The following is a 22584-nucleotide window of genomic DNA, read 5'->3' as shown; positions in this document are numbered from 1 at the left end:
CTTTTTGGGTTGCTCAATATCTTGCAGATTCTCATTTGCGGGTGCACGAGCGTAACTTTGTTATCAGCTAGTCAACTAAAACGTATTCACTTGAATATTTTCATATTATTAAAATCGCTGCACTAGCTGTGGCATGCCCCATTGGTGTGGATGTGTGTTGTTCCGCTTGGCTTAGCAATCTGCCATGATGCAACACACTCATAGCCGTTTACAGGTAAACGTCGTTCTTTTTTTTTTCTCTGTATTTTGTTATTTTGCGTATTTTTGCCTCAAGTTGATTGCATTTTTCAGAAGCTGAACTGCATATAAGAAAACAATCCGTTCACAGGCAGCTTTTGCATGCATCGCACGTTCGCTTTTGGTTGATTTCTTGCATTTCTCATAACCCCTCACTCCTCACGCACACACACACACACACATACACAGCTATTGCAAGTCGGGAGTTGGAGTTGCCAGTCCAGGAGTCAGTCACATGCATCAAGTGCACACATGCCTTTATAAAGCCCGACATCGCGGGTCAATTTCATGCTACGGTGACGGCAACCTGCTTGCAACCTGGACCAACTCAGGGCACAGCCTGGACAACGGCACGTATGCGCGTTATTCTTCTTCTTCTGCTTGCTCTGACTACACCTGCCACCTTTGCATTCTGTCGCTGCGGTGTGCAAAGTGCAGACCCTAAGTTGCGCCTAACAGTAAGTGTGCGTGTGTGTGTGCGAGTGTGCTTGTGTGGGTGAATGGGCGTGGCATGCCGGCACGTAATTGATTGTTCAATCTGTTCCAGATCAAACGTTTGACACCGTTGCAAGAGCTGAGCAATTGCTATGCGTAGCGGTATCCAAAAAACGCCAACTTCCCCCATGGCTCCACAGCACTTGCTCAGTTTAAATGAACTGTGAGCTGTTCCCCCAACACACTCAAACTGATTGGGAGCCCTCCAACGAATTGGACGCACGACGGCGCTTTAAGAAGTGCAAATGGGTGTCTTTAAAGCAGCTTCAATTGAATTTGCAGCCCTGTGTAATGAAGTTCTAGTCGAGCTAATTTGTATGCCACAGCGTCATTTGGCCTTGTTTCGTGGCCATAATACAATAAATGACAAATGCTGATTGCCTCGGCGGGCAATATTTAAAAGTCATTCGGTCAATGCAGCTGTCACTGATTGCTCTCTGTCTATCTCCCCCTCCCCCTCCCCCCCTCAACAAATGGGCCACTAAATCGGAAGTTTTATGCCAGCATTTTGTGTTGCAAATTGAACTTTGAGCTGTTGCCAAATGTGCAGCGCATAAAAGTCACTCTGAATGTTGTGTTTGGCTCTGTCTATCTGTTGGCCAAATCACATGCAGCATATTGTCTAACCAACTGGCAAAGGGCCAGCCAAAGAAAGAGTCTTGCATGTGTTTTCCAAATCAAATGACAATCGTTTTAACGTTTACGGCGATTGCCTCATAAATTCACTTCAAATGGCCAACATGGCGTATACTTAATGTTGATTACAGTATTATTAAATGGTTTGCACTGGCTACAGGGCAATTTAATAGTTATAGCAAGGATTAAAACTGTTACGAATTGCGCCTTTAAGCCTGGCCAAGATATATTGATAATCTGTATAAACTTTGATTATTTGGTAAGGCAATTAAATTTATAAATTTGAACATTATTTAGTTATTTATGAGAAAAGCTTATTTGGAATTAAAAGCTCCCCAAAAACTTGACTTCAATCACATTTGGACACACTTTTCTTTCTTCATCTCTTTCTTCGCACTTAACTCAGCTAATCCTCAATAAAAATAATTGCTGAGTCTTGTCCACACTTGGGACTTAGCCGATGGCATTGACTGTGGACAAGCCCTTTTCAAGCTAAACTTCAGCAACTTCTTAACTTCTTGCTGCAGCTGGCAACTACTCGTGCTGGACACTGATATGGAAAAACAATTTGATTCAATTACAACCCATAATTCATGAGCGGCCTTTCATTTGGCCAACTCAGTGTGTATTCAGATTTGCACTCACGATGAATATGCATTGGCTTTGAATACCCTCTCGTTTGCTCCTCGCATGTGTGTCACTTTTTTGCTGCTTGTTAGTGATTGTCCATTGGGCATTCATTTGAATTGTTTTCGTTTTCGTTTTTATTTTTTGCTTTTGGTGTATGCCCATGTCAAAAATGTGGACAGTTTGTCACTTTAATTGAATTTCCATGCCAAGGCTATATAAAAAAACGTGCACAATAAAACCGAGTGGGAAAACACTGCAATTTATGTGAAATAAAAAGAAAAGCAGGAAAACCGAATGGGGAAAAAAGTTTGCATAAATTTGCGTACAACTGCTTAAATCAGCCATATGTATGACCATATGGCCAAATAGCAGCTGGAGTCTAAGAGACTCTTTCTCTCTCTGCAAAATGCAAAACATGCCCCATATACTACATGCAACATTTGCCGCCAGCTGCTGCCTGGCACATTGCCACAAGTGAACAACAACAGCGAATATCCAGAGAACCAGCGGCAAATTCACGCTTCTAAGACATTCTGGTGTGGGTGTGTGTGAATTGGGACAGGGTGGGAATGTGCGTGGGCGTGATGCTTGTTGTGTTGACGATTTCCGGCACAGAGTGTTTTCCTCTACCTGCCGCGTGCCGCCTGCCGAATGCCGCATGCCTCAGCTTACCTCAACACTCAAGCACCCACGTCTTGTGTCACCTCAAAAGCCGCCGATGCGCAATTCGCGTTGCGAACGCTGTTGTAAGGCGCTTGCTGCAAATCCCCCAACAATCTCTTTCCCTGCTACTGGCCCACAGCGTGAGTTGTTTACGTGTGTGTTATGTTTGTGGCATGTTCGAGGAGCTATGTTAAACATCTAACGCCTTCTAAGTGGCTGCCGCCATGACAATGCGTCGCGTGTATTCCAAGTTTTTGATTGGAAATATCTTCCATCTCCGGCAAAATTACTCGCTATGCATCTAATTAATCAACTAACGCTGTATAAGATTTAATTAAATCAGTTTGAAGTTGCATTTGCTGCTTTTAACTTTGTTTATTAAGTGTCAAACTGTTGTTGAGTAAATGTTAAATAAAATAAGTTTACAAATTGGTTTGATTGCCTCTCGAGTTGTTATTGTATAAACATATTGATCATTGGGCTCCAACTATTTAGCTTAATCACCCACCCGAGTCAAGTCATATTTCAAACATATTTATTACTTCAACACAAGCGACCCTTACATAATTTTCATTTTAAACGAAGATTTAACAAACGATTGACAACGACGCGCAGCGGTAACTTTTATTGACAAGGAAATGCTTTTGAGCAGGAAATAAAAATCGGATATTGTCAATTGTTTACCGTCCATTGAATACCTGAAATGATTTCCGAGTTGGCTACAAAGTAGTAATAAAAAAAAAATAAATAATGATAAAAGTGGCCTCATTTGGGTTTGTGCATTTTTTTCACTCTAAGAGTTAATCGTGTTATGAATAGCAGCAATATAATCCCCACTTTACTTTGGCAGAATGTGAGAAAAATGCTCGAAAATAAAATATGGAAGGGCTTAGTAGAAAAACTCATTACCTTTGCAGTCCGGGTTGAGCGTCCCGATGTGCCACAAATTGTCGCTTAACACCCTGTAATATATGAGCCGGATGTGGGCAGTCAGGCGAAATGTGTGCCAGGTCATAAAAGCTGTCTGACAAACTTAGCCCACAAAATGCATTGCAGCAGAAAGAAACGGAGATAGAGGAAAAGAGACGGGGAGATCTTGGGATAAAGGGAGACAAACAGTCAGGCAGAGCGACAAGCAGACGGACAAACACTAATAAACACTTTATGAGAGTGCAATAGGGGTTCAAGACCGCTGCCCACACTTGGGAAATCAAACGACATGGCATCAATCAGACGTCCCCAAACTGCCAGCAACATTGTGACAATGAAATCAAACTGAGAACTCTATCAATGTAGCACCTAACACCACCACCAGCTGCAGGTTGAGGCGACAAACAAAGTGCCGCAGGCAAAAAGAGAATCGAGCTGCGTTTTAGTTGGTCAAAGGCTAAAACCACAGATCTCTTCTAATTCTCCCATCGCCCCGCACCAAAAACAACCGATGGCCCAAAACCCAAAAACCGACATTCTTGTTTGATTTCGACCGAATCCCGCACACACACGCAGAACTGAAATTGGTAGCTGGATGTTGCCCTGCGCCTTGTCTTCATTGTGGGCCAATTTGTGGACCATCATCAAGTGCGAAATTTCCAATTTCCGAAATGTTCAATGGGCCAGCAAAACGGCCCGCAGCAACAACTGTCATGGATTCCCAACAATTTGTGCAAATTTGTTGGCCTGCTCAGCTACAGGCGAGCCCCATGACAACTAAGAGTGCTACGGTTGGGGTTGCTTAATATACAGTTACCCTGCAATTAGTTGAGTGGGTGGTGGCTAAGATTCTCAGCTTCACCTTAATATAGATGCCGAAGATTAAATACCTTTAAAGTCATATAACAGATTGTCCAGATAGTTAAATAAAGGATATAGGTTCTGGAAAGTTCTCTCATAAAAGCTTAATAGCTAGAAGACAGGCTTGTGGGCAGACGGAGACAGTTGTATCGACTCACCGAGTCGAAAATTCGGGTGTCATGAGCGTATTCGATTAAGTTTCAGAAAAGTGACCCTTTTTGTTGCATACAGGACATAGCTGTAGTATACCCCTTTCTATACATTCTCCGTGCATAGGGTATACTAAACAGAAGAACAACAAATGTGTTGGTTGGCCTTGTTCTCGGCTGCTTTTCTCGTTGAACTGTCTCCAGCTAGTTTCGCATTGTTATTTACATTTGGAGAAGCATTTTATTATTTGCCATTGCAGCAATTGGGGTTCGAGCAGGTATAAAGTATTTGTCAATAGCCACGGGATGGAAACCTGTAGATACAACTATACAAATTGCATAGATATTTGTAGTTATTTATATATATGTATATGTATGCATCGTTTGAAATTCTCTGTAGTTTAATTATTTGCAGACTTTTTTATATCTTGGACTTTTAATTGTCTGGCCCTTTGGCATAGAAGTCATTGCCCCGTGGGCCAATTGTGTTAAGCAACTTTAACTTTTCGGCTCGATTTAAATTGAGCTTTTGGCTATTGGTTTAACTTTTGAACTTTGCACCTATTTTAGGTGAAGCTATTTTTGGGAACTGCCAAGTGGCTTAATTTGAGGGTTTTTGGAGCAACGGACGCAGCTGCTAGGGGAATATTTATAGGTTGAATTTCCATAATTTTCCATTTGCAGCTTATCTTTGATGCTAATTGGATTTTAATGATGTGATAAATTATATCAAGAAGTATTTCAAATATCTTTGATATTAATATCTTTGTCCAATTATATCACCGGTAAAAGCTATTCTACTTTGCGGCATATACTGTGAGTGCCAGTTTCTTTCAAGAGGCGCGCACTATGTATTTTGATCTGCCTGCGATTGACAGTTACTCCCAGAAGTTTTCGTCCAGCATTTGGCAAATAATTCAACACAACAGTTTGGGCATAGCTGGGCGCACCTTTTGGTATTTTCATTTCCCTTCGCGTGCTGCAATAAACTTTAACGTATTCATTATGGCCATCCGGAAAATGGCATTTTCTTCGTGCATGGCGCGCTTTTCCGTTTCTTCTTTGGGACGAGGTGGAAATGGTTTGGCATTAAATGGCCGCCGCGGTCTCCTCACGTAAATCGTTCGACTTGGTTGGACATTCTTTTTTCTCCTGGTTTTTTTGTTCTGCTGCTGGTTAGTGGTTTTTTGCCGCTCGCTTTGGCTTGGAAAGGACCAGGGGCAAGGGGGTGGGCAACAAATGTCAATAAAAATAAATGCGATTGTCGGTTGATGCAGCAAGTTTATTTTTCACCCCAATGTTCGCTGTTGTGTAGAGATTCCCTTTGACGTTGAGTAAGATCTACGTGTGTATGTGTGTGTGTGAGTGTGTGTGTGTTTGTGGGTGGGTGCGGTCATCAAGTGCGCTACAGTTGATGGTAATTGTCATCAAGTCAAAGCGAGCGTTGATGGAATTGTAATTAAACGTGCATAAAATGCATTGAGAACACTTTTATTGATCTCGCACTTAATTAAAGGAAATATACAGGAAAATTAATGAAAATTGTATGGCCATTGTGGTGATAGCAGTATTTCAGTTTGTAAGGAGGGTAAAGCATATTGTTGCCGCCTTTTCGCCATAAAGCATAACCTAGCATTTTGCGATAACCATAAAATGGAAACTCTTTTGATTCCCATGCCCCGCATCTAAACCAAGCTCCTAGACCAATTTCATTCCCTGCTGGGTTGCTTTTTATTGTTGTTTGATTTTAGCATAAAGGGCGGATTTGGGAACAAACGGCATCCATTTGGTTTTGGGTATTAGTGGGATTTGCTTGTTTCTTGTGGCCCCCAAAACAAGTCCCACTCCACCCCCTAAGCCCCCTAGCTCAATTCTTGTTTGCCGTGTCCTACAGGCGTTTATCGTTTTCTCGCATTTATTTTGTAACTTCTTTTTCGTATTCGATTTGCATGTATTTTGTGCTTGTCGCAAAAAAGGCAACATTCTTTGCACTTTGTGCGTACATGTGAGAGTGAGTGTGTGTGCTTATCGTTGTATTGTGAACAGAGTGTTGCAAGATTACGCATACGCAATGTGTGCCCTGACTATGTTATATACTCTTACGCAGCAGCACTTTGTATTACGTTGTGTATTATGTTTTGTTTTGACAAATTATGCAAATGAGATGCAGACAGATGTTGCGGGATTTACACAGCTGCTCCAAAAAGATTGCAGCCCATTGTCCGCATTGTCGTTTTGGTTTCATTAAATGCTGCCCCATACTCTATCAACGATTTTCATGACTTAATTTGAGTTGCGTGTCCTCACTGTGCCATAAACAGCTTCACACAATAAAAGTTGTGGACGTTTCTTTTTTTTTGGGTATGTTTGGTGGCAGGGGAGAGTTGGTGTAGTCAAACAAACACTTCATTAGTACTCGTATTTGTTTATAACTTAATCTAGCCAAAATGTCAACACGAAGCACGCCTGTGAAATTTGTATGAGCACAGGACACGCACATTTGTCGCGGGCGGGCTCAGTTCTATAAGCAGGCAACAAAAATTTTGGGGTTTGAGTGGCCAAAAAAAAGGCAGCTCATGAATCTTGATGCCTTTGTGTTTTGCACATTACAATATTTAAGTGGATTTCCCTCAATTTCACTGTTACTCTGTTACGGCAAGGTACAAGAATTCAAAGCACAGGATTGTACATTCAACTTCAAAAATTAGAAGCTCTCAAGTTTTACCTCCCACAACTTTTCACCAAGCGCATAAAAGTAGGCAACAGAAAATGGAACTAAATTTTTTTAAGTTCCTTCTATGAAAGACAAACCTTGGTATTTGTCATTTTGCCTGTTCTTTCTTTAAATTAGTAGCTTAGTAGATTTCTAAGTTAGCTTAGAGTTGGCTTCCCCTTTTTTTACCTGCCTCAGTTACATGTATGCACACTGCGCCCGACGCCCGACTTTATTGCTGTTACGTGTCGTGAATTATTGTCATCGCTCGGTGCCAAGATTAACAAATGTTCGCGTCCGACGTTTGACTGCCAGTCGGACTGTCTTTTTCATACCATTCGGTACATCGTCCCGCCCTCTCTCTCTCTCTTTCTCTCTGTCTGTCGTTTACAAGTGGCTGCCGTCTTGCGAGCCAAATTGATGAGCAAGTAAACATGTGTCTGTGCGCTTTTATTTATGGATTTCCATAACAATTCAGCGTTACATATGCTTCGTAGCTTTTGATTGAAGAGCGTCTAGTGAAAGCTAGCTACATCTGTAGCCATAAAGAAATATAGTACGCAAAGGTTTGATTAAAGACTTTTTATGCAGCGCAAAAATTAGGTGAAATGAGAAATATGAAAAAATTTTGCGTTTGTTAAGCAGGCAAGCATTAAAAATTCTTTTGTAAAATAAAATAATATAGCAAAGATGAAGAAAAGCAATATTAAATTTGAAGTTTATATAGAAACATTAAGTTTTCTGAAGGCTCAAAATAGAAAGTTGCAAGTAGACAAACGAGAGCAGGAGACTAGTAAAGGGCAAAAAAAAGCAAAAAGAAAGAGTCAAATCATGAGATATTAAAATCAGTAGTCCATGCGAAGAGGCAGTGCATAACAAATGAGAATTACTGCACAAGATTTAAGCCAGGCAGAAGTCACGGAAAGGCTGCAAACTGCATTATTCCGGATGATGCCCCTCAATGCACAATAAAACACGCTCCTTTGGTATTCCTGAGCTCAACATTAATATAATTTTCTTAATTTTAATCATGTTAATAGTAAACAATAATTGCTTTCACCAACCTAGGTTCCTTTATTCAGGAGTGTCCGACTAGCAGATACCCTGAATCTTCTTCTGCTAAAACCGAAGAGTCGATATTGGAACTCCATTCAACCTTGCTACCGTCTCATACTCAGCACGAGATCTTATCGTTCAAGAGAATATTCGTATATTATCAAAAAGACAACAGCCTGAAAATTGTGGCTTTAGTTGGTGGTCAGCTTCAATGGATTTATAGTTATGATGCGGGGGATCACGATAGATATAAAATGAAAAAAAAAAATTGATTTGTATATACTATTCCTGAAGCTTCATATCAAATTTAGTGACTAGCTTAAAAATTTAAGTAATTTCTTAAAAAAACAGGATTTCGGTATCGATTTTTATCGATTGCCTGGAAATGGGGCAAGTTATCGATTATGGAAACAAACTCATGCTGTTCAAGTCTCTAGCTCTATACATAAGGACAGACGGACATGGCTAAATCGACCCGGCTATTGATCCACACCAAGAACGTATATACTTATGGGGACGTATATGCTTCGCTCTGCCTGTTACATATATTATCACATAACCAGTATATCCTTCGTACCAATTTTCAATAGGTTCAGGGCGTAAAAATGATTTATTTAAGCTGTAAGCTGCATCCCATTGCTCATACGCCATGCTGACCTGCGCATAGCGCAAACATCTTCAGTTTTTTGTTTTCTTTTTGGTTTTTGTTTATTTTGTTGATTGTTTTTGGCACTTTTGTTGCACTTTTGACTGAGGCTGCTGTTGGCAAGCTGCTGCCGCTCTGGACGCCGGATTAACATACCGTGGTACGTTGTCATCGCGGCAAATGGTTCAGGTGTCAAAATTGCGGGGTGAAAGTTTGTGGCTGCTTTTACGGCCACGCTTACTTTTTGTGTGCGTTTCATGTGCAGGTTATTCATGTTATTCTTTAGCTATTGTAACTCGTTGCCGCTGCTGCTTTTCTTGTTGTTATTATTGTTGTCGTTGCTTGAGTGCAGCTAGCGAAAGTTTTGCACATTTTTGCCACAGCGTTGAAATATGCTGCAAAATTGCAAGGACGTCACGACAGCTTGCCTTAATAATGGCAAGCATGCAGCCAGGTGGGCCGGCCGGGGAGCAGGGTAAACTATTACATAGCACGCATTGCACAAAGGAGCGCGACATGAAGCGTTAGGTGTGCAGCTCTCTTTCTCTCGACCAGGAGAAATGCATAAAAAGCGCATTTTATTATTTCACTCGAAAGTTGTTTACGGCGCCTTTTGCTGTGCTTTCTCGCCCCCCATATTTGGCTTCTTATATACACTGTTCATAAACAATAAAAGAGTATAACCGTTTTGCAGTGCGCCCGTATGTCCGCATAAACGAACATTTCAACGCTATGCAAGCTAGACAGCCAAAAGTTTATATATATATATGCTATATTTCCTAATGTAATTTATTTCATAGAGCCACCAACTCAGAAATGAAGATTTTAAGTTTTGCTGCTGAGGAGCAGAGTATAAAGCAGTCGGTTGCAGTGGTCAACAAAGTTATTACTTGTTTTATATCTGGCGTTGCACAGCTACCCCGTTGCGCGCATTCATTATATTGTAATATGTTTTTAACATTATTTTTATTATAAATCAACAAAATGCACTCAGCGCGACTTTTCAGTTGACGTCGCAACTTTTACTGAGCTGCCAAATGGCTGCAAAGAGAGGCGTCAAGGCATGGGAAAATGGCAAAAAGATTGGACTGCGATTTATTTTATGGTATTTAAGTTATGACTTGCGCTGTAAAGAACTTAATGGGCGGCGTGAATGTGGTAGACAGGGATAAGAAAAGCTGAAAATTTGCTTTCACCATAAATTAACTGAAGAAATGGTAACAATAAATGGAGGAAAAATAAACTTGTACTTTATATATTATTAGCTACATTCAATTTTGATAATATTTTTAAAGTTTTTTTTGGCTTATTTAAAACACATCATCTGTCCCCAGATTTGAATATAGGCTTATTTAAACTTATATTAAAACATATAATATAAATATGCACTTACCCATAAAGCCCCAAAGAAATCGTACGATGGTTTTTGTTAGCATCCCTTGGTAAAAGGAGTATGAATTTCATATTGCATTACATATTACATTACTGAAAAATGAAGAAGTAGAGCGCGGATTAGTTAATTTGAATAACAGTTAGGGATAGGTTTATCTAATTGCCAACAAAACTGCTCAACATAACATTCAAGGTATGAAAGCCTGCAGGGTTTACTAGAATTCTTGATAATAGTAGGGCAATATTTTAAAATAGATTTTTAAATTTGCATTGCAGCGGAAGTTGAACTTGCATACATAAATTCATATATAAATACGTGCATGCGTACAGACATAGCTACACACATATTACATAAATACATAAACATACACACATTCAAATAAACATACATACATAACATTATTAACCATCGGTTTGGTTGAAGCCGTCTCCTCCTCCTTGTCGAAGCCACTGCCTGCTCCTGCTTTATTATAGCTACCGCCTCCTCATTCATTATTAAAGCAGCCGCTTCCTCCATCAGAGTTCAAGCCGTCTCCTCCTCTATAGTGAAAGCCACCGACTTCTCTATAGTTGCAGCCGTCTTCTTTTCCATAGTCGAAGCCACCGTCTCCTCCTCTATAGTTAATGCCACCGTCTCCTCCCTAATAGTCGAAGCCGCCGCCTCCTCGTAAGTTGAAGCCGTTTCCTCCTAAAGCAGCCGCCTCCTCCGACATAGTTTAAGTCGTCTCCTCCTCCATAGTTAGTGCCACCGTCTCCTCCATGGTAGAAGCCACCGCCTCCTCAATGGTTTAAATTTTTGGGGCTTATTTGAATTAATGAGAATCGCGTAGTAAGGCATTTGATGAAGTTGGTTCTTTTTTAAATTTGCAGCGCAGCGGGTAGTAAACTTGGGCTTGCAAATATACATATATACATACACATGGTCAGATATGTAAACCCACATACTCACATAGACACATATATATACATACATGCATACATACATTCATACATAAAAATACACATACGTACATACAAACACAAACATATATGCATACACAAACAAACATTCAAACATACATATACATATTTATGTATATAAACCTGATTACATACAGGTGTAAATACGTACTTACATACACATACATATATACATGGTTAAATGCATGTTCACAAGAGACATATACATACAATCACACATATATACATACATGCATGCGTTCATACAGACATACATACACACATACATACATACATACATACATAGACATAGATCAATATTTTAATTGGTCAACATTTATGTAAAACGGGTACCCTCAAATATCATATATAGACATTTCCACCCCCATAACTCGGTCAAATCTCATCAGATTTGCACGAGGTGGGGCTCTTTCTTAGTGGTTTGGCCTTTAGATTAATTGGCCATCTAAATTTGGCAAAAATTTTCCTGGTCGAAATTAATGTGAAAATGGACTACTGAAATTTCCTATATAGACATAGGTCAAACTTTCCCACCCCCACAAATTATTTTTAAACCTTTACAGAAGAACTTATTGAATACGTGTTTCAGCGATCTGCAAAATTTCACCCGCAACACTGTTAAATTGGCTTACCGTCTGATCGGTTTCACACTCACTTTTAAAGATCTTTGAGAGACTTTATTTTATAAATATAAAATATAGTACCACGGGCTGGGGTATACCCGCTAGTCTATGTATATTTTGTATAATTAGAGATGTTCCATTTTTTGTTAATATACCTGTTGAAATTGTGTTTCTCTTTCAGTAGAAACTAGCTGAGAACTGTTACGCCGCAAGGACTATAAAAATAAACATTTTTCTTTCGGTTCCATTTAACTACAACTGTCAGTCAGCTGCGCTTTCACTTACCCAGAATATCCTGAAAGATGCAAATTTGTTTCAAGGATAAAAGCGAGGGTACAGCCCTCCTCAGCTTCTTGTTTTTGTTTTGCTGACACTGCCGGAGCGACAAGCATAAGAAAATGTCACGAAAATTTGTCAACTTGCGGCATCTGCGTAATGATGAAAAATGCCACATGACAGTCGAGTTTATTAATGCACAAAAAAAGTAATATAAATAAAATAAAAGCGAAAGTAAAAATTTGCCCAAAGAAAGTGAAAATTCTTGCTTCAAATGTCAATACTTCTAATCCTTTTTCTAATCCAACTTTCTCAAGATATAATCTCACTGAGAATCAAAGAAGGCAAAGATAAATATCTCTCTCATAATCTCTATATATCAAACTGTTAGTCCTGGCTGACTGACTAACTGCCTAATTGGTGATCAACGCAAACCATAACAGCTAGGAAACAGAAATTAGCACTTTAGTTACTAAGTTATTTAGTACTAGTAAGTAATGGAGGTGCATGCTAAGATCATCAAAAATCATTTGAGATGTGTTGCACACTTTTCGCAAAATCCAAGCTTCCTCTGTGGAAGTTCGAAGTTTTATCCGAATTGCTTCAAATTTATTTTCTATGTATGTGAACTAACTATGTATGTGAAATAATAATTTTTCAGGGGCGGAAATTGGGCGAACAAGTTAGATCTAAAATTTTAAACACAAAACATTCCACAGGCAAGGCAGGGAAATACCCGCTAGAAATTATAAGCCAAGTCAAAATATATCCAAACTTAGCTTCAAGTTCTTAAGCTCGTAGGCTGCTCCTCGTGACTTAGCTCTTGATTAGGATATTTGCTTTGTGGTCTTTGAGGCTGATTGATGTGCACATGTCCAGAGTCCTTTCTCAGTGAGCCGTGTAAGCACACCTGTTCCATTTGACCCATGTAGGTATGTATAATACGTGCAACATTATAAAGCTGAAATTTAGCTGCGGGCTTGAGAGGGTCTTGTGTCAGAACAGCTCAGCTGGAAAAATTACCATTGGCCGTGTTCAGTCTGTAGTCTGTTCGGGCTCACTGGTTGAGCAATGAAAATTTCAGTAAAAGAAAACATAAATTGAAATCATCATCAGAGGCAGCAGAGAGCACATTTGGCCTTTAGCGTTTACGTGTTGCAAGTGAGTTGTGATCTGTGAGTCGTGAGCTGATTAATGTGGCTTGTCATATTATGGGGGCCTGATGCTGATGAATGCGAGTAACTCACTTACGGGCCATAATGTAAACTGTATAATGTGCAGCTGTAATGGCTTACTTTCATTGCAATTTCCTGGCTTATTGAGTGCCGCACTCATAGCTCTTAGTCTTGGCCGGCTGCAGCTGCCGCTGGTCATTTGCATGCTGATCTCATTAGCCACGAAGCAAGTTCATCTGGTTGGGCCAATACGCTACACGTCCGGGCAATTGCAGTACCTCTACGAGTATTGGGAGTCGGTTCAGTTGCCACTTGCTAGTTGCCACTTGGCTGCCGGCTGCATCATTTGCATGCAAATGTCGTTTGGCACTTTTAGCCACCAACAAGTCCCACGTTGCCGCCACCCCAACCAACTGGTTTACTTTGTGCCGCTGCTTTTCAGCTTGTGCTTGTTCATTTTGCGCTTTTGCACGCCTTTGTTGTGGTTTAGTCCTGCACTTGGCCTGACTTTTAGCCACAGTCAAGGGGAGGGTCTCATAAAGCAAGCCCAAAAGCGGCGACAGTTGCAACTGCCGTTGACACTTCATGGGGCCAATATGCCAGGCACGCAAAGTGCGAGAGAGTGAGATGGAAGTGGTGGGAAGAAAGGATGAAAACTACTTGCTTTCATGAAAAGTTTTCCTGCTGGGCAAGTTTTTTGTGGAATCTTTTCTTTTTTTTATTTCTATTTTGTTTTTTTATGGGCTCACTGCTCGTTGCACTTGCAAATGTGCTCTTTACCACTCATTAGTGACAATTTGGCAACAGTTACTTGCTGTAAGTGCCTGCCCTTTAAAGACAAAGCAAAACCCTCAGTGGGATATCTTCATACATATGCAAGTATTTTCTAATTGCATGAACACTAAGTTGCCCAAACTTTTTGGGCTACACTCAACTTTGTAGTAGTTGCGGCAAAAAGACTTCAAATCCGATTACAAGCTGAATATAACGCATACGCACCGTCACATGCACGCTGTGGGGCCAATAAATAACGACAAAAAGGTATTGAAGCATTGTGGAGCCATTAAAGCGCTGTGCTTCGACGCGCTTGGCAAACGCAAAGTCTTCGCGCTCCGTTTGCTGCCAAGAACAATTAAGGATTTCAACGAACGCCAAAAGCCAAACAAAATACGCTTTGGGACTAAACGAAATAAAATTTAAACACAAAAAAAAAAATTATAAGACAGGCAGCAGGAGCAACGACGCCTTAAGGCCAAGAAGTCAACTTGATAAAGTAAAAAAAAAAACAAAACATAAATAAATAAAAAATAAGACAACAGCGTAAAACCTCAAGTAAAATAAACAAAAATGTAATTTGCGCCACTTAGCAGCAAATGGACAGTGCCATTAATAATTCCATTTCTGTTTTTTTTTTTGTCTTAGGTATTTCGAGGATGGCCCCGCCCAGATAATAAGGAAATATGACTTTGTGGCCAGGTCCGTGGACATTGCCGGTTGCCGTCTTGCGTTGCTTTAAGCTTGAACACAAAAACCGAATTAAATAATGACCATGGCAAAATATTAAAAGTCAGGAAATACGAAAAATTGCCACAAAAAAACATAAAGTTTAATATGTTTTAAGGTCAGCAATTAGAGACCTGCGCGCGCGTTTACAGTTTTCTTTAAATTATGCATTTAATATTTATTTGTTTCCCAATTATGAGCTTGTTTAAGATGCCTTGCAGATGTAAAGTTGAGAAATGTTTGTGGTCAAACATCATATTAAGTATATATCAGTCTCTAATTTAAGAATCTTCTGTAAATGCTTACCAATTTCCGTTGTCACGTCTTTAACAAAAGCTATGTAAGTTTTAATAAAAAAAGCCTGTGCTACTATAAACTTCTCAGAGACCTTTGCATAGAAATTCAATTAAAGTGACAAACTGTCAAAATTTGTGACATGGGCGCACTGCAAAACCAAATGAATACCCAAAGGACAAACACAAAAACAGCACATACACACACACACACACACACTCACATACGCACACAGATTAACAATACGAATATTTCGCAAGGGAAAAGACATTCATACGAATTCACATTCCCATTCACATGCAAATGCAAATGTATGCGGTCGGGTGCGGGGGTTATGGCTTATGAATTATGAAAGCTAATTGATTGAAATTGAATAATAATTGTGTCAGCTGACAAGAAAAGTGAAATTCCATTGGCCGATTTATGGCTACCGATTCATCGCTTCAGAATTTTGACAGTTGCACGCAATGTCCCCGACATTGATCCATAATTGAGCAGTTGTGGGCAACTTCTTATAAAGCCGTTCGACGGCAATCAAAGCGCCATTCGAAGTCATGGTTGGCTGCACAACCGTTTTGCTATTAGTTAGCCTGCTGGCCGGATTGCGGGCAGCGGAGTTAGAGCCACGTAAAACGGCACTGCTGCAGAGCCGGCTGATGCTGGAGTTCGCGGAGCGGCACAAACAAATACCGAGGTTAACTTACTTCAGCTGCCGCAATCCCGCCAACAATGACACGGGCAATGTGCGCGCCAGTCGCGCCAAGCTGAGCCAACTGCAGGAGGCGTTCGATGCCAAGAATGCGCAGCTCATTGGTAGCCTCTACCAGGACAACGTGCAGCGCAGACCCTTTGTGCGGATTGTGATGTTGGATGTGCTCCGTCAGGTGCGAACCAAGCCGGGCAGGGGCATGCCACGTGGCAGGCCGGGGGCCGGATCGGGCACAGGTCTCAGCACGGCAGCGAGCAGCGCCGACTGGTTGGACAGCGTGCTGAAGGCGGAGGCACTGCGGCAGATTGTGGTCGTGGATTTGGCATGTGGCATGCTAAGTCGTCGTTTCCTGGAGATGGTAAGTGGCACGGGCAGGCGGCAGCATGTCCTTATGCATATTGAGTGCTCCAGCTGCAACTATTTGCAAGGCTTCAGCCAAGATGCTCTACAACGATAAATATCACTGGCTATTGATTGAGGATTATGCGCTGCACGTAAGTGCGGGCGTCATGCAAGCGGAACAGCAGCTGCATCTGACGGTTACGGACACAGACACGGATACGGATGAACTGCAGCCCATTGAGAGCTTAATGGAGACCCTGAACTTCTACATGAACACCGAGCTAACGCTGGCAAAGAGAACGCCCCAAGATGCCAGCTATTCACTGTACGATGTCTGGTATGTTGCATTTGGAGTGTCTATCCCTCTGCTAGGGACAGCTGTCAGAGGTATTTGCCATTGACTTGTTGCTATTGACAGTGAGTGCTAACGAGAAGTTTGAGAATTGAATTCTTCAAGAATCAGTTTGAATAACATACTTTTTCGACTGAGGCACTTCAGTTTACACGAGTTTATCCAAAAAATATTGCCGTATTTGATTATTTTTTTTAATTTTTATTTGAGGCTTGCCATATTTTCAGCACAAATGGGCGATTAGATTAAAATTAAAATTGTTGTACTAAAACTTTAAAAATGCATGTGAAAATAAAATCCTGGGTTCATGGATGTGTAAGACAAGGTTCACAAACTAAACACAAACTAGGGCAATCAACAATTTTTGTTTGGGTTTGCTGCCCTACAGACTCTCATGATGAATATAGAAATATGAAAAGGCTCTCCCGTTCCGATTCTCAGGAGTCCAGGCCGTATTTATGGCGGAAATGTCAATATAACGGAAATTGGCAGCTTCACTTTGACGGACGGACTGCAACTACATGGTTGGTTTCGGACAACATCCACGCTGCTGCGACGTCTCGACATGCAGCGCGCCCAAGTCCGTTGCATGGTTGTGGTAGGTACTGGTGGAGGGGGTGTGTGGGGGTGGCATGCTCAAACTGCAAACTGGCTACCATTGGCAGGTGACCAACAAGAACATGACGGGCACACTCCTCTACTATCTAACGCACACGGTATCGTCGCATATCGATACAATGAATCGCTTTAATTTCAATCTGCTGATGGCCGTGCGGGACATGTTCAACTGGACGTTTGTGTTGTCGCGCACCTCCACCTGGGGCTACTTGAAGAATGGCCGTTTTGATGGCATGATTGGAGCGCTCATACGCAACGAGACGGACATTGGCGGTGCTCCAATTTTCTATTGGCTGGAGCGGCACAAGTGGATCGATGCGGCCGGTCGCAGTTGGTCCGGTCGTCCGTGTTTTATTTTCAGGCATCCCAGAAATACACAAAAGGATCGCATTGTGTTCCTGCAGCCCTTTTCGAATGATGTTTGGGTGCTGATCTTGGCGTGCGGTGTCCTAACTGTGTTCATACTTTGGCTGCTGACCACCATTGAGTGGAAACTGATGCCGCAGCAGGGTGCAGCGCTGATCAAGCCAAAGGGCGGCGCTCCACAGCATCATCATCACCATCATCAGCAGCAGCAGGAGCAGGAGGTGGATGCTGTGGCGGCATTGGAGGCGCAGCTTGCGGACGATGAGTCAGTTGCTTCACTGCAACTGCTGCCAGTCAAGGGCGGGTTTTGGCAGCGCTCCTATGCAAGATTGAGCAACTACATCAATAAGCGTCAGGCTCAGGGCAAATCATCCAAGCGAGAGGGTCTCTTTCTGGAATCGGTGCTGTTCTTTGTGGGCATCATTTGCCAACAGGGTTTGGGTTTCTCCACTAGCTTTACCTCGGGCCGCACCATTGTCATAACCAGTCTGCTCTTTTCCTTCTGTATTTATCAGTTTTACTCGGCTAGTATTGTGGGCACGCTGCTGATGGAGAAACCGAAGACCATCAAGACACTGCGCGATCTGGTGCACAGCACGCTGCAGGTGGGCGTCGAGGATATAGCATACAATCGGGATTATTTCTTGGTAGGCCACAAGGATATTTAGAATAACACCAAATACTTGAATGCATAATTGCAGAACACCAAAGATCCCGTTTCCATGGAGCTGTACGCCAAGAAAATAACCAGCTTGCCACCTAACAAGGATAATGAAGCGCCACCTAACGGCGCTGGCGGAGGCGTCGGCGGTGAGGAGGACGCCGAGCCACCGCCAGCTGGCGCTGCGTCCAAATCCTATCGCGACATTGTGCACAGTCATGAGGTGGGCGCGCATGCCAAGGAGAATGCGGCCACTAATTGGCTAGATCCCGATACGGGCTTGCGGCGTGTCAAACATGAACGTAAGATGAGCTGTATTTGTATGTGGGTGTGTGTGTGTGTATTAATAAATTGGAATATAGGTTTTGCCTTTCACGTGGATGTTGCGGCTGCCTACAAAATAATTTCCGAGACGTTCAGCGAGCGCGAGATTTGCGATCTCACAGAGGTCAGCATGTTTGCACCGCAAAAGACGGTTTGCATAACCCAAAAGAATTCACCCATGCGTAAGGTGATTTCATACGGGTGAGTGTGAGAAACGGAGAGTTTAGTAAATATTTTATAAATAAACCTAAAACTTTTGCAAAGCTTGCGACGTGTTACGGAAACGGGCATCTACTCATATCAATTCAATGTTTGGCACTCGAGAAAACCGCCCTGTGTGAAGAAAATTGAAACCTCCGACTTACACGTGAGTTGTACGGAACTTTAAGTTGAATGTATCTAAATTTATGTTACATTTAGGTCGATATGGATACTGTGAGCTCGGCGCTGATTATATTGCTCTTAAGCTATGGCATCGCACTACTCGTGCTGGGCATTGAGATACTCTATGTCAAGTGGCAAAATCACATTGAAATCAAATTGAATTGAGGCGGAAATTAACTTGGCATTAAAAGTAGTATGCTATTTATTCTACACTGTTCGACTTTCACACCTGACTTTCTTAATGTTTGTCAGCACTTCACGTTCCACGCTTTTCCATTTCATTAGCTTCACACAAAGCCAAGTTGATTTTCAACTTCGCGTAAATATTCTACGAATTTGTTAAGCAGCGAAAGTTAAATTAAATGAACTTTTCAATAGGTAATGCCCACATACCGAAATGTTCGCTTACTTAATTAAATTTTGGTAGTCACGGTCGCTGTTTGACATTCAAGACGTCGCGTCGACGGTTTTTTACTTATCCAATTACAGTTATATAATTGATTCTTTTTAATTGAGGATCGTATATAAGTGGATTTTAGTTTGATTAGCATAAACTGCGTATACGACGTGTGGCACAGAGCAAAAAATTTAATTAAGGCAGATTCAATAGCAGCCTTTATTCAATAGTTTTTTGTGGAAAACCTTTAGGGTTTGGTTTTACTACTACTATAATATTGAATTTACTTGTGTAGTGGTTGCACGACAACTTCATTGGCAAAAGGAAAGAAAAAAAAAGGAATGGCAAGAAAACATATTCAACAAATAATGCAACAAGAGGGAGAAAAGAGCTTTTCTTTCTTTTTGCCAGTTTTTCGCTATGTGCGCCGGGAGGCAAGCAACTAGCTAGCGAGCTAGCAGGCGGCCGAGTGAGTCAATTTAAACCACAAACGAAGTACAAAATATCCATTAAGATAACAAGTTTTCAGTAGTTGTAACATTTTCCCCATGCCAAACAGCCACCCCCGCCCTTACAGGCATTTTTCTGCCTTTTTAGTGCCTTTTAGCTGAAGCAGGGCGACTGCTGCTGCTGCTGCTTCTGCTGATGCTGCTGCTGCTGCTGCGGCTGCCTCTTGTCAGCGCACAAAGTTGTGGGCCTAGACCAATGTCTTGTGCCTTGGCGCAATGCCAAAGTGACGCTCTTAGGCGTTTTTAAATTTGAAAAGAATTTTATTTCACAGTCTGCGTGTAGCAAGCCTCAAAGTTGCAGGCCTTTGGAAAGTGCTAACAAAAATAGAAAACCTCAAGAATGTCCTTGTTAAAACATTAAAACGTTAGGCAAAGCCTGGGAAATCAATTACAAGTGCCTCTTGTTTTGGGTCACCAGGATTGCTGCAACTCGTGTCCAATTCCATACAAGGAACATGCATCAAATACTGCCGCTGTTGCCATGTTATTTAATGTCCTTGCTCATTAGCGAGCCATGAAATACATCGATGTAGCACACAACAAGATAAAGAAACAGATATATGTATAAAATAAAAGTGGCTGTAAGAAAAGACAAGGCTTGCTGCTGAGTGAGTTTGTGGATTCGCTTGTATTTACCAAAAGTAAAAGAATAAAAAAACACAGGAAGATTGTGCTTTTTGGTTGCAGCCAAACGACTGTTGCCGGTTAGTTGGTTTTTTGGCCATTGTCTGCTGGCAGTGTCAAGAGTTCGTTCGATTGGGACTTCAGATTGCATAACCTATACACTATAAAGCTTGCCCCATTTGCCACGCCTTAGCAAGCTGGCTGCTTTGGTAGCGACAATTAAATTGTTTTTGGCTTTGTTTAAGCGCAAATTGTGCAACAAAACTTTTGCGGTTGCCGGGCGAAGAAAGCCAACAACAATGACAGGAAGTAGCAGCAAGAAGTTGCTTGCGACGGCGCCACCGACTGGGATCTGCAGCATAATTAACAAAGCGCTCAGCAGGGCGCATAATTTTACTCGCTGCCAGTTCACAGTTTGCAATATTATGCAGCGCGGTCTGGCCAAATGCGAAAGTTTTGCCAAAGCCAAAGTAAAGTAGTTGCCTTAACGCCCCTGGAGCTAACCGACTGAGACCCATGAAGATCGGGACGCAGCTTGGGACAGTTTGGGGGGAAGGGGACGAGGCCAGTGGCACGGCCAGCGCATATGCTTGGGGCTTGTGTCAAAGTGTGAAAAAGTTTCGAGCGTCTTAATTAAATTTTATACAGAGCTACGAATTATGCCCCAAATTAACAGCGTGAGGTGATGGCAACTTTTTAAAAGTGACAGCTGCACATGAGAAAAGTAATGTATCTAAAGTGTAAAAGGAGGGTTCCACGAAGCAGACTTTAGTTTAAGCCAACTTATTACTGGAAACTTTGCGATAATTGAGTGGCTGCTTACTAAGCATTTTTCCTTTTTTTAAACACTTTTAAATACATTTGATGTACTTTACATATATGTTTAACACCCAGAACAATTTTAAATCAATTTAAACAATTCACAATTGGAATAAAAAATAAATTAAATTTTAATTAAATTAAAATTCAATAAAAAAAATGACAGAGAAATATATTTTTAAATTAAAATTGCTTGCAATTAAAGCAATTCAATTGGTAGAAAGGGAAGAAGGGTTCCGCAAATTGCAACAGCGAGACATTCTGAAAAAATTCATATTATTTTTATTAACCAATTTTAATGTAAAGTGAATGCAAATTCTCTTTTAACTGGAATTTCCTTTTGCCAGTATGTGTCTGTTTTACCTGCTTACGGTATAATTCTTAATAAATATTTCCAAAATAATAAACTATTAGTTTGCTTCCTTCATTATGATGCCAAGCAGGCGCCGCTTAAGATTCCATTTGAATTTCAGTCACAGATTGATATGTGAATTAAATAATATAATAAATTTCCAACGCTTTAAATGCCATAAATGGAGACGACTTTGTGCAATTTCTATTTAAGTGAATAATCATTCATAATCTCATGCTGTGCCCTGACCGTATGAACTTCTCCTAGAGCTGAGCCTGGACACACATCTTGGCGCTTAATGAGGCTACCAAAACAATTATGTGTCCTGCTCTGTCTCTCTCACATTCTGTGGCTGTGTGCCTTGACATTATTAATATTTAGTTCTGCTATTTAAGTCAGACACGAAACACACACAGGCACACACACGCACACACCGACTCACACATAGGCATAAATAATTCATACTGTAGGCACAATTATGTATAATTGAGCGTTTGTAATAGTTTAAGCACAATTTAGTTTGTATGTGATTTTTTCTCTTAACACATTCGTTTTTGCCACTTACCCACCATTTGCACTTTTCCTAAATGCAATAATTTATTTATTTTACTTTTTTTTTTTTGGTCGCACAATAGTGTATAACTGTAATTTATTATTATTATTTTTGCCCTGTGGCTGGGTTTTGGGCAAAGTGCCAACAATTCATATTTTTATCAACCCGTGCAGGTGCACAAAAAAGTTGCAAAAATATGTATATGAAAATGTAAAACTGTTGCCTAATGCACAAAAACATTAGAAATACAGATATTTTATATCTGATAAAATATATAGAGCCCAACCAATTTAAATATGCTCTGAAAAATGTTTAATACAAATCTGTTAGCTTTT

The 22584-nt window shown here is 41.0% G+C and overlaps 2 protein-coding genes across 2 annotated transcripts in view; one reads left to right on the top strand and one right to left on the bottom strand.

The window, feature by feature from the left end:
* The window catches only part of Cip4 (formin-binding protein 1-like Cip4), a 136932-nt gene that overhangs the window by 110059 nt on the left and 4289 nt on the right, over nucleotides 1-22584 (bottom strand). The gene's annotated exons all lie outside the window — the stretch shown is intronic.
* Nucleotides 15794-19160, top strand: Ir64a (Ionotropic receptor 64a). Its single transcript, XM_064690075.1, has 8 exons — nucleotides 15794-16306; nucleotides 16377-16627; nucleotides 17084-17240; nucleotides 17308-18273; nucleotides 18328-18589; nucleotides 18650-18812; nucleotides 18876-18978; nucleotides 19032-19160. Exons 1-8 carry the CDS (start codon nucleotides 15794-15796, stop codon nucleotides 19158-19160), a joined length of 2544 nt encoding a protein of 847 aa, XP_064546145.1.

This window comes from Drosophila montana, unplaced genomic scaffold (genome assembly GCF_035044405.1).
Source record: "Drosophila montana isolate Dmon_TW-CO22-7 unplaced genomic scaffold, ASM3504440v1 contig_3231_1, whole genome shotgun sequence".
Classification (NCBI taxonomy): Eukaryota; Metazoa; Arthropoda; class Insecta; order Diptera; family Drosophilidae; genus Drosophila; species Drosophila montana.
The sequence above is the reverse complement of the archived record's forward strand: the minus strand, read 5'-3'. Positions and strand labels throughout refer to the sequence as shown.

Coding starts and splice junctions, on each gene's coding strand:
- Ir64a (XM_064690075.1), top strand. CDS start 15,794: ATGGTTGGCTGCACAACCGTTTTGCTATTAGTTAGCCTGCTGGCCGGA. Junction 16,307..16,376: donor GTCGTCGTTTCCTGGAGATG/GTAAGTGGCACG, acceptor ACTATTTGCAAG/GCTTCAGCCAAGATGCTCTA. Junction 16,628..17,083: donor TATTCACTGTACGATGTCTG/GTATGTTGCATT, acceptor TCCGATTCTCAG/GAGTCCAGGCCGTATTTATG.